The sequence below is a fragment of the Tamandua tetradactyla genome, chromosome 16 (genome assembly GCF_023851605.1).
Source record: "Tamandua tetradactyla isolate mTamTet1 chromosome 16, mTamTet1.pri, whole genome shotgun sequence".
NCBI lineage: Eukaryota > Metazoa > Chordata > Mammalia > Pilosa > Myrmecophagidae > Tamandua > Tamandua tetradactyla.
This window is the reverse complement of record NC_135342.1, coordinates 4,371,119-4,387,799: the sequence shown is the minus strand read 5'-3', so window position 1 is coordinate 4,387,799 and position 16,681 is coordinate 4,371,119. Positions and strand designations below refer to the sequence as shown.

The 16,681-nt window shown below is 56.8% G+C and overlaps 2 protein-coding genes and 1 pseudogene across 3 annotated transcripts in view; 2 read left to right on the top strand and 1 right to left on the bottom strand.

The window, feature by feature from the left end:
* Positions 1–2,187: 2,187 nt before the first annotated feature.
* Positions 2,188–2,536, bottom strand: LOC143660121 (mitochondrial import inner membrane translocase subunit TIM14 pseudogene; annotated as a pseudogene).
* Positions 2,537–5,643: 3,107 nt separating this feature from the next.
* KMT5C (lysine methyltransferase 5C) lies at positions 5,644–13,281 on the top strand. Of its 2 annotated transcripts, none has more exons than XM_077130725.1 (9): positions 5,644–5,748; positions 7,150–7,411; positions 7,566–7,731; positions 8,103–8,212; positions 9,177–9,340; positions 9,436–9,455; positions 11,232–11,368; positions 11,489–11,673; positions 12,023–13,278. In XM_077130725.1, the coding sequence occupies exons 2-9, from the start codon at positions 7,302–7,304 to the stop codon at positions 12,532–12,534; spliced, it is 1,404 nt and encodes a 467-aa protein (XP_076986840.1). In that variant the 5' UTR covers positions 5,644–5,748; positions 7,150–7,301; the 3' UTR covers positions 12,535–13,278. The 2 variants fall into 2 exon arrangements, with proteins under 2 accessions (XP_076986840.1, XP_076986841.1); XM_077130726.1 differs by having other exon boundaries at positions 5,657–5,748; positions 7,278–7,411; positions 12,023–13,281.
* The window catches only part of RPL28 (ribosomal protein L28), a 36,746-nt gene continuing 28,349 nt past the window's right edge, over positions 8,285–16,681 (top strand). The window contains exon 1 of the mRNA XM_077130730.1: positions 8,285–8,292. The gene's annotated coding sequence lies outside the window, so the exon portion shown is untranslated. The remainder of the gene's footprint in view (positions 8,293–16,681) is intronic.

Sequence of the window (16,681 nt, the reverse complement as noted above, 5' to 3'; positions counted from 1 at the left end):
TACCAAGCTCCCTGGTGAGCCTGAGGCTGCCAGCTTAGGTGCCACACTTTGAGTAGCAATGTCAGAAGAGAAAGTTTAGTAGTTACAAAGTATTCAATCAGGCAGTCCGGAGGTCCAGCCTTGCAATCTGTATTTTAAACAAATTATTGAGGTCTCGCTTTTTTTTCTTCACTCTCTCTCATATTTATTTATTTATACATGATATCAATATTAGCACTTGAGCATGTTCAATTCAGTGGTACATCCACAAGTTATGCAACCATCACTGCTTTCTAGCTCCAGAGCATTCCATCAAATGGAATCTCCCCAAAGGAAACCCTGTACTATCAGCAGTCAGTCCCCATTCTTCCCTCCCCCCAACCCCTGGCGACCACCAACCTGCCATGTCTCTGTGGGATTGCCTCTTCTGAGCAGTTCATATGTGGTGGGTGGAAGTTGGTCATACCCCAGGAAGCATGTTCTTAAAGCTGATCCGTTCCCGTGAGCATGAGCCCACTTAGGCAGGATTGCTTCAAGTTGAGAGGTGACCCACCTCCTTCAGGGTGGGTCGTAAGCCTCTCCATGGAGTCCTGTATGAGAGGATAAAAGACCAAGACAAGACACAGGGAAGCTGGGAGATGAAATTCAAAGCCAGAGAAGCTAAAAGAGAGAAAAGACAGAGAAGCTGAGCAAAGAGGCCACACGCAGCAGCTCAGAGAGGAAGCCACTGAAGCCGGAAGCTACCAAACGGGGGGAGCGACTGGCCACATGGCAGAAGATTTGAGGATCACCCATGGCCAGTCTTTGGAGAGAAGTTATGGTCCTGGTGATGCCTTGAGTTGGACAATTTCACTGCCTCCAAACTGTTGACATGTGAGCCAGTAAACCCCCATTGTAAAAGTCAGCCCATTTCTGGTATATTGCATTTCATTGCGTTCCAACTCAGCTCACTTTTTTCTTTCTCTTGTCTTAGGCTGATGCTTTATCATACTCTATATTACAATGAACAGAGTTGATCAGAAGGATTTTAAATGGGAACAGGATGAAAAACAAACCAAAGCAGCATACATGCCCACATTTCAGAATGCCCTAAGCACGTACCGACACCAAATGCTTCTCTCTGCTATTTCTATCTTGACATTTCTTGTGAACTCCATTAATAATTAAGAACTCTTTGAGACGATTTAAGAAAGTTTAGATGGGAGGTGGTGAAATATATTCATCTTAGAACTGCACCATATAAAATACTCCTTTCGGTGACCACAGACTCGACTCTACCTTAGGTGTTTTATACATTTCTTCTGGCTAAGATCCTTACAATACTCTATATATTTTAACATTGGAACAATTGTGAGCCATATGCCTTCAAAAGTCAATTAAATTCATCAGTGTATAAATTCTTCAGATTTTATAGATGAATAATATTTTGAAACGGAGGGCATTTTCAGCTTCTCCAGTAGTGTTTAAGCTTGGTCACAACAACTGCAAAACTTTGTCAAAAAATAACCAATGAAAGGAGCAATTTATAAATGATCAAGGAGACAGTTGAACACAATGTAAATATGTTCTAAATTAAAAACAGGGCCTGCATCCTCAAGCTGCTTTTTATAATACTATTGTAGTCTTTAAAGTATGAAATCTGAGTTCTGGCAACTATGATATATATATATATATATATACTTGGGTCAATTTCTTACATCAAGATTGTAACGAATTCACTTAGCTGCCAGGTTCCAAGGAGCATGCCTTTGCTTTTTGCAATGTGGTTCTCTGTAACTTGAACAACTGTTTCCCAATGAGGCAAGAGTCCCCACTATATAACTGTTTGTGCTAATTCCATTAGGACACCATCGTACTTTAATTACCTGTTTATAGGGTTCTCATCACACTGGGGTCCTTGAGTGATGGGACTGTCCCATCACCTTGCCTGAGAAATGCCTGGTACACATGGGCGCCAACTTACTTGCTAGTCAAATGAGTAGGCACTATTTCTAATCAAATGATGTAAGTACATTTATCCATAATTAATATTTTCAACTCCAAATATCCTGAAATAGATCTAATCTAAAATTCTCAAATTCAAAATTATAGCAAGGCTTTGTGCTCAATCATTTCTTAAAATTACAACTTTGAGCCATTTTATTATAAAAGATTGGTCATGACAGACATAAGCAAACACAAACTTAAAATTTTCATCGGACATTTACTTCATTTTTTAGCTTGACCTTCTAGTAAATCCTTAGCTTTGCTGATATCAGCTGCTGAATAAGAAGGTCCTCCCCTTTCTTGGATATTGAAGAGCGTAACGTATCAGTGAGCATCTCCTATTTTTCCTTTATTGGCTGCAGGCTTACACTGAACATCAGGGCTACCGCCCATTTGTCATCTTGGGCTGAAACCCACCTCTGTCACAGCCACCACTGAAGGCAGATTTTGGAAGACGTTGAAAAACGCGTTTTCCTTGAGGCTCCATGTGTTTCATGGCTTGCAAAACGTAACGACCAGCAAATCCTGCAGCTGCAGTGGACAGTCCAACTGCGACCACTGCACCGGCCATGGCCCCAGCCTCCAGAGGGTCGGGGTTCACCCCAGCCCACGGGCTGCAACCACTGAGCATGCCTCTACCAGAAACCTACGCAGTTACAGACCTGTCAACACAGCTTGTGGTGGGCACAGGTCAGGGCAGCCCCAAGAGTGAAGAATGCACCGGACACGGAGTTAGACATGAATTTTATTGGGACTTACAAACAGGAGATGATTCTTCCCGATGGGGACCCTGTGGGGAAATGGAAGTCAGGGCCCAGCAAAGGGCAGGAGTGCCAGAGGGTGGCTTGTTTTTAAGGGTTCAGGACAAAGACATTAAATGCAGTATGACAACAGTGTTCCATCAGGGCCTCGGGACACAGGGGCTGGACCCTCATTATAAGCATGACAAAGGGAGGGGAGTCTCAATGCATTTTAGATGATACCACTTGTACAGTCCTTCCCCCCACACACACCCAGGAGGGCTGATGGCCCTCAGTATCTGCCCCCGTCCCATAAAAATGCTCTGTTCTCAGTACAGAGGGGACTCGTGGACCCTGGGTCCCACAATTGGCTTAAGCAAACTAAAACATCCTTTAAGTGGAAGCATCTCGAGGTGCCCTTTGGTGCTGGCTTCACCCACTCAGCCTCGTGTTTTTGAGGTTCATCCATGCTCTATCCTTTTCCAAGGTGATTCTTATTATACTGTCTGAGGCTAGGAAACCACTAGGCTGGGACTCAGCAGCTAGAGTCTTTCTGGGTAGCATAACCCAGAGGCTGGGATGTTAACACTGGCCAGTCGCACCCCCCCCCCCCCCCGTAAGCCTCTCTTTGCTCCCCTCTAAAATAGAAATTACAGCCTCGACGTCCTCGGCCTGCCGTGACTGGTGTGGGTGAAAAGTTCAGTAAGGTGGGTGGATATTGTTGTTACCCCATCTCATGTAGTGCCTATAACTGGTCCAGCCTATCTCCTATTACTGAACATTCAGATTTTTCCTATACTTCTTTCTATGTAGATACTGCAGCACTTGTCCCTAGAAGTGGAGTTGGCAGGTCACATTTTTATTTTTATTTATGAAATACTTCCGACATGTAGGGAAAGAGTAGATAGTAATAAGATGAACTCATGGTTTCCACCTCCAGGCTTAAAAACATATTGCAAATAGCAATGTCCCACGTGGCCTTCCTGACTGCATTCCTTTCTCCCCAGCCCCGGGATAACCCGTTCCTGCCATATCTGTCCTTGGCATTTGTCCTGCTCATGCAGGTCCATACACTTTTACAGCCCGCATCCACATGCACACTTGTCCCATGTGTTTTGAAATTCTTGTGCCGATGGCATTAGGCTACATGGATTTCTCTGTTTTTTGGGGGCATCCAGGTTGCAATAGGGAGTGCTGGATGGCGGCCCCTTGTATGTATGTGTCACAGCCCTGTCAGCTGGTCTTTAGTAGATGCACATTTAGGCTGTTTCCAATTTTCTGCTGCTACCAGCAGTACCATAGTGGGCACTCCTGCCCTTCTTGTTTTGTACATGTGTGCATGAGTTTCTCCAGGGTGTGTACAGACGAGCGGAAGGGCTGGGTCGGGAAGGGCTGTACTTCTCAAGTTCACACATACCGGTGGGTCTTTTCGGATGGTGAAGTCCCTGCTTGCATGGATATGGCTGCTTCCCTCAGGAGCTGGAAGTCAGGTCTCTCCAGGGGTGGCCGGCCAGGACTGTTACGGCAGAAACGTCCCCTGCCCTGGCCCATTGTGCCCACTGAGGGCTGCTCCAGGACAGTCTTAGGCTTCACCTGGGAATCCCAGCCCCAACCCCAAACCTAGCCTGCAGAGAGGGCCGACCGAGCCAGTCAAAGTGCCCGGAGGGCGTGGCCATCTTTTCCTGAGGAGGCCGCTGGGTTAGGGATGTGACCTGGAGCCCTGGAGAGACATTAGAGAGGGATATGCTAGAGGAGGGGAGGAGTGGAGCTGGAAGTGGGGGCGGGTGGGAGCTGGGAAAGGTTAATGAGGGTCACTCACAGAGGATCTGGGGCCATCCCTGTTTTTAAGGGTGGGCAGCAGAGCTCCAGAGTTGGCAAGCCACTTTCCCAACGTCTCAGAGCGACGCAGAAATCGTCAGTTTCATTCTCATTGGTTGGGCATCACACACTCATTCAATTTTTCATGCGTGCAGTGAGTTTCAGCCAAACACCTACTGTGCGCCGCCCCTTTACCCGGGCGTCTGTGCCTGGCGGGGAGCACGCCCGAGGCCGCCCGCTGAGCCTCATTCTCGGGAATTGCTAATGATGATTGTCTCCAGGACTCAGAAGGGAAGCGTGCGTGCGCATGTGTGCGTGTGTGCGTGTGTGCATGTGTGTGTGTGTGTGTGTGTGTGTGCGCGCGCGCGTGACCCCAGTGGGGCAGGGGCGTCCCAGGGGAGCACCCGAGGGTTCAGAAGTGTCTCCACATTTTCTCAAGAACTGTCCCCCACTTCTCAATCTCCCTCTTTCCGACGCGTCCATATCGCGGGAGAGCAGCACAGAATTAGGGCGGGTGGTCCCCAAATTAAACGGGGTGTTTGGGGGAGGCACGGTGCTGTGGGAGGAAGGGGGAGGGAGGAGCCTTTTGTGCCAGGCTGGGCTGTCAATAAAGTTTTGTCGCCTTGGCAACAGCGGGCCCCGGGGGTGCGCGCGCAGCCCTCCTCCCCGCCGCGGCTTTCTCCCTCCGGTGTCCGTAGGTTTCCCGAGAAAGAGAAGAGGGAGGTCACGGCTCGACGGTGACGGGTGGAGGCCTCAGCCAACGGCAGGAGGAGCCGCGCCACAGCCAGCCAATCACATATGAGCTCTGGAGCCGGCAGAGCCCACCTTCGTTCCTCTTGGACCTGAATAACCTGACCCAACGCGGGGGCCCTGACGGAGAGGGAGGCGGGGGCATGTCTCCATGGCAGCCGCGGAAGGACAGCGGCGGGAGCCACTAGGAGCAGTCGGCGACGCTTGACGGCAGCGCGGGCGTGGCGGGATTTTGTGGGGGCAGTGACCGGGGGGCGAACAGGGAGGGGGAGAGCCGGGCTCGGCCAATGAGCGCGGCGCGGGCGCCATAGCAACCGCGGAGTGGCGGCAGCCTCGGCCAATGGGGGGCGGCGGAGCCCTCGGCGTTCAGGCCGGCGGGGCAGACCGGAGGTGCGGCGACAGCGTCTGACGAGAGCTGGAGGCGGCGGTGGTGGCGCGGGCGCCTGAGGAGGAGGAGGCGGAGGAGGAGAAGCGGGTGAGGGGCGGCGCGGGGCCCGACCTCTGAGCCCCCTCACAGCCCCCGCCCCGCGCCGCCTTGGCTCCCCGTAGTCCCCAGCCCCGACTGCCCCGCGCCGGGCGCTGTCCGGCCCCTCCTGGCGTGCAGGCGCCTCAGTGTCCGGCCCTCGACGGGCCCCGGGCTCCTCTCGCCGCCCCCCGCGCCCTCCCTGCACCCTCTGCTTCCCTGGGCCCCTTCTTGAAGGCCCCGTCCTCCACCTCCAGGCCCTCTCCTGGCCTCCGGCCCCGGGGCCGTCCCTTTCTCCCTCTGGCCTCTGCCTCCCCAGGGCCGTCCCTGTCTCCCTCTGGCCTCATCTTGAACCTCGTCCAGCTCTTCAGCGTCTTCTCCCCACGCCCTCCTGCCTCGGGACCCCTGCCCCAGCCGTTGTCTGCCTTCCTGACCCCTGCCCTCACCCACCCCCATCGGGGCGCCCTCACCCCACCTTAGGGCCCCAGCGGGCCACGAGCAACCTCAAGCCTTTCTCCTTAACCCCTTCACTCTCTCTTCTTCCTTCTGTTTTTGACCTACTCTGCCTCTCCACACTGTCCCTCCCCCCGCTTTGTCCTCTGAGCCCCCCCCCCCCCCACCTTCCCAGGAATCCTTGGAGAGGGAGCAGGTGCTGGGATCCTCCGACGCTCTCCCTCCCCTCACCCCCTCCAGGCTGCCTGGGGTTTCACCCGGAGCCTCCTGACCACACCCGGGGGCCAGGGCTGCTGGGGAGGGGGACCACGGCCAGAGCAGGGCGGCGTGGAGGAGCTCTGACGTTCTCCTTGGCCAGGCCTGGCGCCAGAGCTGACCCCTCTCGACTTCCCCTCCTTCAGTCCCAGACTGCCAGTTAGCCTTCCTGGGGCCCCAGGGGACTGTGTGAGCAGTGCACACGCGTGTGTAAGGGGGAGCCAATGCGTGTTCACGTGGGAGGGTCAGTGAGCGGGTATGGAGGGAGGGTGTGAGCAGGTCATGCGTGTGGAGGGTCAGCAAGGGTATATGGCTGGGTCAGTGAGGGTGTGTCAGAGGGTCAGCAAGCATGGGGTCAGCGAGGGCATGTGAGGGGTCAGTGAGCATGTGGGGAAGGTCAGTGAGCCACGTTCATGGGGGTCCGTGAGAGTTGGGAGCGTGTCTGTATCTGTTGGGGTCTGTGTGTGTACGTGTCTGGGTACCTGGCTGCACGTGTACACACCTGGGGGAATCTGTGCTCCCAAGCATGGTGGATGGAGATACTCACATGAGTGAATGATATGAACGACTGCCCTTTGTTCTGGGGTTCCATGCTTTGGGGAAGACTTGCAGCACTTGTATTTCATCCTTCCTTATGAATCCTGACTTGCCTTTCTTCACTGACAACCCTGTGAAATCAGCACTACTTTTCTCCCCATTTCATAGATGAGGAGACCGAAGGGCTCGCCTGAAGGCACACCCTGCTTATAAGCGGCCCAGAGCAAGCACAGAGCCTGGGGACCCCTTCCCCCATCCTGGGGCTCTGTCCTCACCCCACTCTCCTACCTGGCCAGAAGCAGCATGGTCCGTGGGGCACCATGGGGCCCGACAGAGTGACAGCCAGAGAACTGTGTGAGAATGACGACCTGGCCACCAGCCTTGTCCTTGACCCCTACCTCGGCTTCCGCACCCACAAGATGAATGTCAGGTGAGGCGGTCTGTGGGACTTGGGGCCCCTGCCCTTCCCTGCCACCCCTCAGCCCAGTCCCCCCTCAGCTCTGACTGGGGTTGGGGGTAGGGCCTGGGCAGGCCCAGTGGGAAGTAGCCAAGGCCCTGGGACCCAGGCGTGCCCTCTCCCCCAGCCCCGTGCCGCCCCTTCGGCGACAGCACCACCTGCGCTCAGCGCTGGAGGCCTTCCTGAGGCAGCGGGACCTGGAGGCTGCGTACCGGGCCCTGACGCTGGGAGGCTGGATGGCCCACTACTTCCAGAGCCGGGGCCCGCGGCAGGAGGCTGCCCTCAAGACCCACGTGAGGGAGCCCTTCCCCTCCCCACCCTCAGCCTTCAGGTCAATCCCCGTGGCCTCTCCCGGCCCCCCAGCCCCGTTTGGCAGACGCTTGAGCCCCAAGCCCTCGGCGCAGCCACTGGTACGCCCTGACTTCCCAGCCATTCGGATCATCTGAGATGTGGAGCGAGACTCCTGGGAGAGGAGCACTGGGGGCCCTCCGAGATGGATCCACCCTCTTCATTTAACAGATGAGGAAACTGAGGCCCCAAGAGGGGACATGAGTTCCTCAAGACCACACAGCAAGTCAGTGGTAGAGCAGGCCTAGAACCAGGAGAGGGGCTACTGTCATCCCTACCCCAGCTCCTCACCCCACCCACCCCTCACCTTCCCCAGATCTATCGCTACCTCCGCGCCTTCCTGCCAGAAAGTGGCTTTACCATCCTGCCCTGCACCCGCTACTCTTTGGAGACAAATGGAGCCAAGATTGTGTCTACCCGTGCCTGGTAAGAGAGGGGAGCTCGCAGCCAGTGTCCCCACACCTAACAGGAGGCATCCCCTCCCTCAAGGGCTGCTGGGAGAAGAGACCTCCATGCCCCTGGAGGAGAGGGAAGGGTGCCGAAGGGGGGTGGGGTAGAAGGAAAAGCCTCTGGCAGCAGACCTAGAAGATTCCTGTAGTCTAGGGCTGATGGGTAAGAGGCTAGGAAGGTCCAGGGACCCAGGAACGTCCTCTGAGCGTGGAGGGGTCTGGCCTCCAAGACCCTACTGCCCACCACAGCATTGTTGGTGAGACCCCAGGGTGCTCAGGGCACTGAGAAAAGAGAATTGACCTCCTGCCACCCAGGACAGTATCCACCTATCTCTTCTTCCCTACCTGAGTCCCTAGGAGCAGCAGGCTCTGTGGGGCTGGGCCTCGGGGTGGGGCAATAAACACCCTCAGGGGTGAACGCAAGTGGTCACCAGGTGAACGTGATGGCTCAGTGCTTCAGCAGAGAGGCCCAGGGGTCATGAGAGCACTCACCAAAGTGAGTGGGAGGCTGGCAGCCAGGTCCCAGCCAGCTGAGGGAGCTGGCTGTGGGAAGGCTGAGGCTGGAGGGTTAGCGCCTGGAGGAAATGAGAGAAGACCCTTCGGCCGCAGCCAGAGTGAGGGGAGCAGAGGCGCTTTGAGGAGAGAACTCGGTAGGCCAGCAGGTGGAGTTTGTGTGCCAGCCTGCAGGCCTGGCAGCCCCAGCACGACTGTAAGCAAGAGAATGGTTCTCCCTCTGCTGGCAGAGATCACTGGGTGGAACTTGAGGGTGTAAATAGAGACAGGGTGGGATGTGATGCCGGTGGCCCGCCCTGCTCCCTGGGTTCTGCTGGATGCCGCTGGAAGGAGGTCCTCATCCTTGAGTGCTCCTGGGAGCAGCAGCCGCTGGTCGCGAGCAGCCACCAGGAAACATGGGTCACAGGTCCAGGGTGGCTCTTGCACAGGAAGAAGAACGAAAAGCTGGAGCTGCTAGTGGGCTGTATCGCAGAGCTGCGGGAAGCTGACGAGGGGCTGCTGAGGGCCGGCGAGAATGACTTCAGCATCATGTACTCGACCCGCAAGCGGAGTGCCCAGCTGTGGCTTGGCCCAGCTGCCTTCATTAATCACGGTGAGGGCCAGGCGGCTGGACGGGCAGGGGCGGGACGGAACTTCTCACTGGGCTGCTCACGGGTGTCTCTTCTCTCCTGACCCTGATGGCTCCAGACTGCAAACCCAACTGTAAGGTAAGGCCCGGGAACCCCGAGGGGGGTGCCGAGGGAAGCGTGGAGGCCCAGGGATGCTGTCTGTGGTCATATGTCTCCAGTGTTCCCCACTGTGCTGAGCACTTTGACACTCCCAGACTCCCCTCATCCTAGGCAGAGGGGGTGTTTATTCCAGGGGCTGCCAGAGGAGGAAGGGGCTAGGGCTCGGCCAGTATTACCAGGCAGTTTTGTACAAAGTCCCACTCGAACCCAGAGTGCCAGCCGCCAACGCTTTTTCCTCTCTTAAATAAGCCAGAGACCATACCAGGTCGAGGGGAGCATGGGGATGGCAGACAGAAGGCTGTTGCTAGGTCCCTGCCTCCCAGGAGCCCCCAGCCTCACCGGCAGACACACGTACACGTAGGCGACTGCCGTGGGCAAAGAAGCTAAGGATTTGGGAACTGATGGCAAGCCGGCTGGGGTCTGAGTCATTCTTCCTGGGCCAGGGCCAGGGACCCTCACGATGAAGACCTGGTGCTGGGCCCTGGTGGCTGACGCTGAAGCTTTCAGTGGGCGGGGCTTTCCAGGTAGCAAGAACGAGGTGGTGAGGGAGCAAAGGATTCAAGCAAGATGGGGCCAGAGAGGTGGGGATATACTGGGGGTGCTTGAGGGTCAGGAGCAGGGTCTGTACAGGTGCAAAAGGGGCTGCAACTTGGCGATGACCCCCGGACACCTGGCATGGAGGACGCATGTGAGGATGAGCTCGCTGTGTACACAGCCCCGGAGTCAGTGTCAGGAAAACTGGCTTTAGGCACTGTGTATGGTGTGGGGTTGCTGTCAGCATCGGGAGGTGTCGTGGCCCCACAAGCTGTGCTACAGGGGCGTGTGCCAGCCCCAGGGGCACAAAAGTGGGTGCATCCCTGCTCTGGTGACTGGGAGTTTCTCAGAACTGGGAGGCTTAAGTTGGGCCTTATGAGAGGTCTAGACTTTGCCCAGGGAGAGAGAGCACTGGGAGAAGGCATTCAGGAAGGAAATGGTGAGGCCCGAGGCATTCAGGGGGTGGGTCCTGCAAGCTGGCCTAGGACAGGGAGGGGCGGGCGCAGCCAGAAGGCCTCTCGGGCAGGTGAGGGCCAGGTTGGGGGCTTTACTGGGCCGTGGGAGCTCCTCCCTAGAGGAAAGGTGTTAGGGCTGGTTTTAGCTCTCCCTGCAGCTCATGTAGAGGAGGAGAGACAGGGAGACCTGGAGAAGCTGGTGAGAAGGGGCTTGGGGCCGTGAGACAGACAGGTGGGGAAGGCGCAGGACATGACGCGGACAGGATGCTGTAGCTGGTGTGGTTTGGGGTCAGGCCAGCAGGTGTGTATGAGGCTGGGGTGGACAGACAGATGGCGGTGCTTCTACCCCTCCCACGTAGGAGCCTGGAGGCAGGAGCAGGTGGGAGATGCCCGTGGGACGGCCAGGGTAGGAGGTCCCCAAGGCCGGGCTCGAGTTGGTGTGAAGCAGGGTCGGGGAGGGGGTCTTGTGGGAGGGAACGGCATCCATTGCCGGCTGCCAGGGGTCAGCTTAGGTCATTGTCCTGCAGACGGCAGTGGAGCTGGTGGGGTGGGCCGTCAGAGGGCTGTCGTCATGCCAGGGAAGCAGAGCGTGGTGAGGCCAGGCCCTTGCCAGCAGCTGTGTCAGACCCAGTGACGCCTCCCGGGGCTCACAGCCGCACCCTGGCCCACCCGTGCCTCCTGCCTCCTTGGGGCCCTGAGCATGGGAGGGGGGAGCCAGGCAGCCCTGCTGGTGCCCTTGGGCAGGCACTGAGTGGCCGGCCCCCAGTTTGTGCCCGCAGAAGGGAACGCGGCCTGCGTGAAGGCGCTCAGGGACATCGAGCCAGGGGACGAGGTGACCTGCTTCTACGGTGATGGCTTCTTTGGGGAGAAGAACGAGCACTGTGAATGCTACACCTGTGAGAGGTGGGTGGGAGGGAGGGAGGGAGAGCTGCGACAGATGGAGAAGTGCAGCCTCGAGGTCCAGAAAGGGGTTGGGGGGCCCAGTCCTGAGTTCGTCCTCTGTCTTGGGCCCCCCACCCCCAGGAAAGGCGAAGGAGCTTTCCGACTACTGCCCAAGGAGCCCATGCCTCCGCGGTCCCTGGACAAGTACGAGCTTCGGGAGACCAAGCGACGGCTGCAGCAAGGCCAAGATGGCGGTGGCTGGCAAGGCCTGTTGGGGCTGCGGGCCTGTACCCACCCCTACCCACTGCGCCGGGACCTCTTCTGTGGTGAGCAGGGGCTGGATCCCTGGGGTGCCTTCCTGGGTCCAAGCTCCACCGTCAGCACCCTCCTTGCCCCTTCTCCCTCCGCTTCTGGTCTGCTCTGAGTGCTGAGAGTGGCCTTTCAGTCCCTGTGCCCACCCCAGGCCCTTCTCCCTCGGTAGGTGTGCAGTCTCTCCTCCCTCGTTCACTCTTGCCTCCAGCCCCAGAGCACCGTGGGGCAGGCTGAGCAGCAGCTACCCCCCCTGCACTGCTGTCGAGGAGGCCAGAGGCCTGCCCACAGCCGCTTCGGAGGCCATGCACACTCCCACCCCCACGCTGACCCACCTCTCCTCTCTTCTCTCTCCTCCCTCCGCAGCCGCCTGCCAGCCCTTCCACCTCCCGCCATCCGGCGCCCACTCCGCGATCTCCCCCCTGTGGCTCCAGTGGCTCCCTCGGCCACCTACCCGGCTACGTCCCCGCAGGCGCCGCCGCCCTAGGCCCCGCCGCACCCTGGGGCTTCTCACACTCCGAGCTGCCCGAGTGCCCCTGCACCCCTGGGGGGGCTGTGGCCCACGCTGCCGCCTGCGGGCAGAGGCCCTGGTAGCCCTGAGCACAGGCCCCCGAGCCCGCTGGGCCCCACAGCAGGACTGGCACTGGGCCCGGCGCTATGGACTGCCCGCCGTAGTGCGCGTGGACCTGAGCCGTGTGGCCCCAGCGCCACGGACCTGCCCCACCCCCACCCCCACCGGGACGCCAGCCCCTGCCCCACATCCCGCGCCTGGTCCTAAGCGGGCTCTGGCCTTCGCCCCCTTCTCCCCGCCCAAGCGCCTGCGCCTGGTGGTCAGCCATGGCTCCATCGACCTGGACGTCAACGGTGACGAGCTGTGACAGGTGGGGCACGAGGCCGACTCTCCCTGAGGTTCTCCCCAGCCCCAGGTCCTTGGGGACTGTGGGCCTCAAGGATTCCTTGGACTTCTGGGAGGGAGCTGACCCTTGACCCCAGTACAGCACTGACCCTTAGAGGGGTTGGTTTGGATCCTTGGGGATCTGGCTCCTGGCCCTCTGCAACTGCTGACCCCTGAGCCACCCCCACCGCAGGGAGCCCTGGCCGTTTGCTGCCTTCCCCACCCCCGCAGCCTCAGGACTGGAGGAGCCGCTCCTGTTCTCACTCGCCTTGTGCCGCCACCCATTCCCCCCCAGGGAGCAAAGCCATAAGGGGTGGGGGCCACCCCATGGCGTCTCCCCCGTAAGCCCAGGCCTCAGGAGAAAGTGGAACCTATCAGGGGTGGTACTCCCTGGAGCCTGCCCTCTTGGAGGGGAGTGGTGGGTTCGCTACCCTGCAGCTGTCTAAGGAGGGGGAAGTTGGGGGGTGCCCTCCTCACCCCACAGGTCTCAGGGAGGCCAGGTGCGACCTCAGCTTTCTCATGGTGCTATTGCTGGTGCTACTGGGGTGTTGGGGTTCGATTCCCTCCCCTCCCCCACACCAGAACGGGGTATGTTGGGGGATTGGAAGCACTTGAACTTTTTATTTTATTAAATCCTTGTTATAAGCATCGCCCCTGGAAGTTTTTGTTTCGATTTACTTTTTGAGGGATGTTGGGGGTGAGATCTCAGCCTGGCTGTGGGGCCCAGGAGAGGTGGCCCAGGCACTGGGTCTGAGAGATCCTGCGGGCTCCAAGTAACAGGTTTGGGGAGGGCCCGAGGCGGAGGCGTGGAATGCTGCCCAGCATGCCGACTCAGAGAAGGGAGGAGCCATCACCCCTGTGGCATGCTCCGGTGGCCTGTGCACCGCTCCTCGGGAGGCTGTGCCCTGGTTTTCTAGCCGAGTAGAGCCACCCACCCCTTCTCCCACCACACAGGCCAGGTGCAGGGCTGAGAGCAGGGAAGGTTGGGGGAGCATCTCCGTTCTGCATCACAGGGGCCATGCCAGCCTCTACATGGGAACAGGAAGACAATGTTGCTTATTTCTTAAGCCCCAGTTGAATAGCTCGAGCTTGCCATTGTCTTGTAACGTATAGAAACTCCAGAAAACCCCGTTAGAGGTGGCAGTAACAATGGCTCACAGTTAAGGTATGTTGGCTGCATACCAGTGGCCACGGCAGGCCACTGTAGCTTCTCCAGTTAGGTGTGGGCTTCAGGCCCTGGAAGTGTTTCCTCTGTCAGCGGCTTTGGGGGAGTGTTACCCTGGGTCTCCCCAGGACCCCCAGTGGAGAGAGCAAGCAGGAAGGGAGATGGTCCTGCCAGCCCATGGGGATGGTCCAGCTCCTAAGGCACGGCCGTGAGGAAAGGGGAGCCAAGGGGATGCAGAGCAGGACTTTTTTGGGGGGTGGGGGGGTATTTTATTTATCGAGGTGAAATTCATGCAGATTAACTTTTTTTTAAAAAATGCAGTTTTATTGAGATAAATTCATGCACCATTCAAACCATCCAAAGTATACAATCACTGGCTCACAGTATCATCACATAGCTGTGCATATACTCCATGATCAATTTTAGAACTTTGTCATTACTCCAGAAAAGAAATGAAAATAGAAAAGAAAACCCAAATCTTCCCATACCGCATAAGCCCCTAATATTGACGCATAGTATCGGTGTGTTTCATTTGTTACTGTTCATGAAAGAGTATTAAAATATCACTGTTAACTACAGTCCAGAGTTTACTATAGGTACAATTTTCCCCGTATACCCCTCTATTATTAACTCCTCATAATTGTATATATTTGTTTTAGTTCATGAACGAACTTTTTTATATTTGTACAGTTAACCATGGACAGTTGTCCACCACCACAAGATTTACTGTTAAATATTTCCATGTTTTAACCTCCAACTTTCCTTCTGGTGACGTACATGACTCTAACTTCCCCTTCCCACCACATTCCCACACCATTCAGCACTGTTAGTTATTCTCACAATAATGTCCTACCGTCACCACTGCATGCAGATTAACTTTTAAACTGAATGATTCCGTGGCAGTCGGCACATTTGCAGTGCCCTGCTGCTCTCACCTCTGGCTAGTGCATTCTCACCCTCCTGGGAACCCGTTTCCGTTTAGCAGCTGCTCTTCATTCCCCCCATATCCTGCCCCAGAGCCACCAGTCTGTTCTGTCTCAGGATTGGCCTATTCTGGGTGTTTCATCCAGGTGAGATCATACAGCATTTCCCTTTCGTGTGGAGCATCTTTCGCTTAGCATAATGTTTTCGCTATGTGTGAGGTGACCATGCTTTGACAGAATAACATTCCACCGATGGGCGGACCACATTTTGTTTCTGCATTCTTCTGTTGGTGGCACTTGAGCTGTCCCCCTCTTGACCATTGGGAAGGCTTCTGCTGAGTTCCTGCTTTCAGTTATTTTGGGTATATACCTAGGAGGGGACTTGCCGAGTCATATGACAGTTCTATGTTTAACTTTTGAGGACCCGCCAAACTTTTCCCCAACAGGTGTCTTCTTTTACTTTAAAACGCGTTTACATAAAATGACTGAAGGTAGCCTTTTTCATTCTTTTCACAAGAGAAAATGTGTCTTCAGTGCAGTCTACCAAACCCTGATGTTAAACATTACCGGTAGCGGGGAGCGGGCCCCCGGGTCAGCAGGGGATACTGAGGGCGATGAAGGCCGACATGGGACCCAGGGCCACAGGGCAGTCACTAAGGACTCTGTCCCCTAAGCAAGCTGAAGCCGTTTATCTCAAAGCTGTTGTTTCCAGACAGAGATGACAGCAGAGCAGGGATTCTTAGCCCGGGATTCCTGGGGGGACATTGAGGCTTCCAAGAATTCCTTGAAATATGATTTTAAACGTTCTGTGTATTCATATGGACGTTTTTCTGGGTGGGGGGAAGGGTCAGAGCCTGATCGAATTCTCAAAAACGAACAGAACCCAAAAGAAGCTGAACCCCAGCGGTTGGGCCGACCATTCTCCCCTGTGGGCCGTCGTGTGGGCCATGGGGTGTTGGGCGGCATCCCTGGCGTCCACCCACCCAGCGAGACAACCCACACGTCTCCAGAGACTGCCCGACGTCCTCAGGGGCAAAACTGGCCCGGACAAGAACCTCTGGGTTAGAGTAATAAGCCTGACGGGGGAGCAGAGTCATCAAGGAAGATAATTATCAGCTGACCCTGGTCACACAGACGGTCACTGGCGTTTATCTTCAGCACAGCCCAGCGCAGAGCCCTTCCTGGACTCCCTGACCTCTGAAGCGAGAGGGCAGGCGCACCTCTCTGCCCGAGGCCGCGCAGCTGATGCGGAGCCTGCCCTGCCTCTCACTTCTGTGGCTACTGGACAGAAGGAGTCTCCACCACAACAGAAAGTGCCCGGCCTCGGCGCTGGGACAGGGGCTGTGGCGTCAGTACTCACCGCGGTGGTTCAGGCCACCCAAAGGGGCCCCAGGAAGATGAAGAAGGCAGCGCCGGGGCAGCCGGCACCAGCAGTGCCATCCAGGCAGGACCCCCAACCTCGGGCTCCGTTTCTCCCCCGGAGGTGCCTGCTGACGCTGAGCGGTGCTTCCTGAGGGACTCATCTACGGGGGCCCCTGGGCCAAGCTGTGGCTGCAGCAGGGTGGCATCTGGGTTTCATAGGAGTGGACTGTGCAGGCCTGCTGATTTTTAGTAATTCCAGTTTCTGTAAAGAGACCCCATGAGGACAGGCTGGCCAGTTGAACATAACACATGTAAGCCTCACCCAGCCCTGTGGTGCGGAGGGGTTCCCAGCTGCAGTCATTTTCAGATAGAGAGGCTGAGATAGCTTGGGCAACTTGCACAGGGCGTATGGAAGAGCTCGGCCTTGCCCCATTCTCAGGGACACCCAGGCTCTGCAACCTTCAGGAGGATAAGGGGGCAGAGGCAGGAGGCTGGAGCAGCACCCACTGGACACCAGGGGCCAGGGAGTCCTCAGTGCGCTCCCTGGCCTGGTGGTGTGTCCAGGGCTGGGAGGGAAGGGGGAGAGCAGGTGACCTGGAGGGTATGGAGCCAAAGAAATCCGCTGGGGTCTGCTGTGCACAGGAAGCCCTCGAACCTGCCCAAGGAGAGGAGAGGACGAC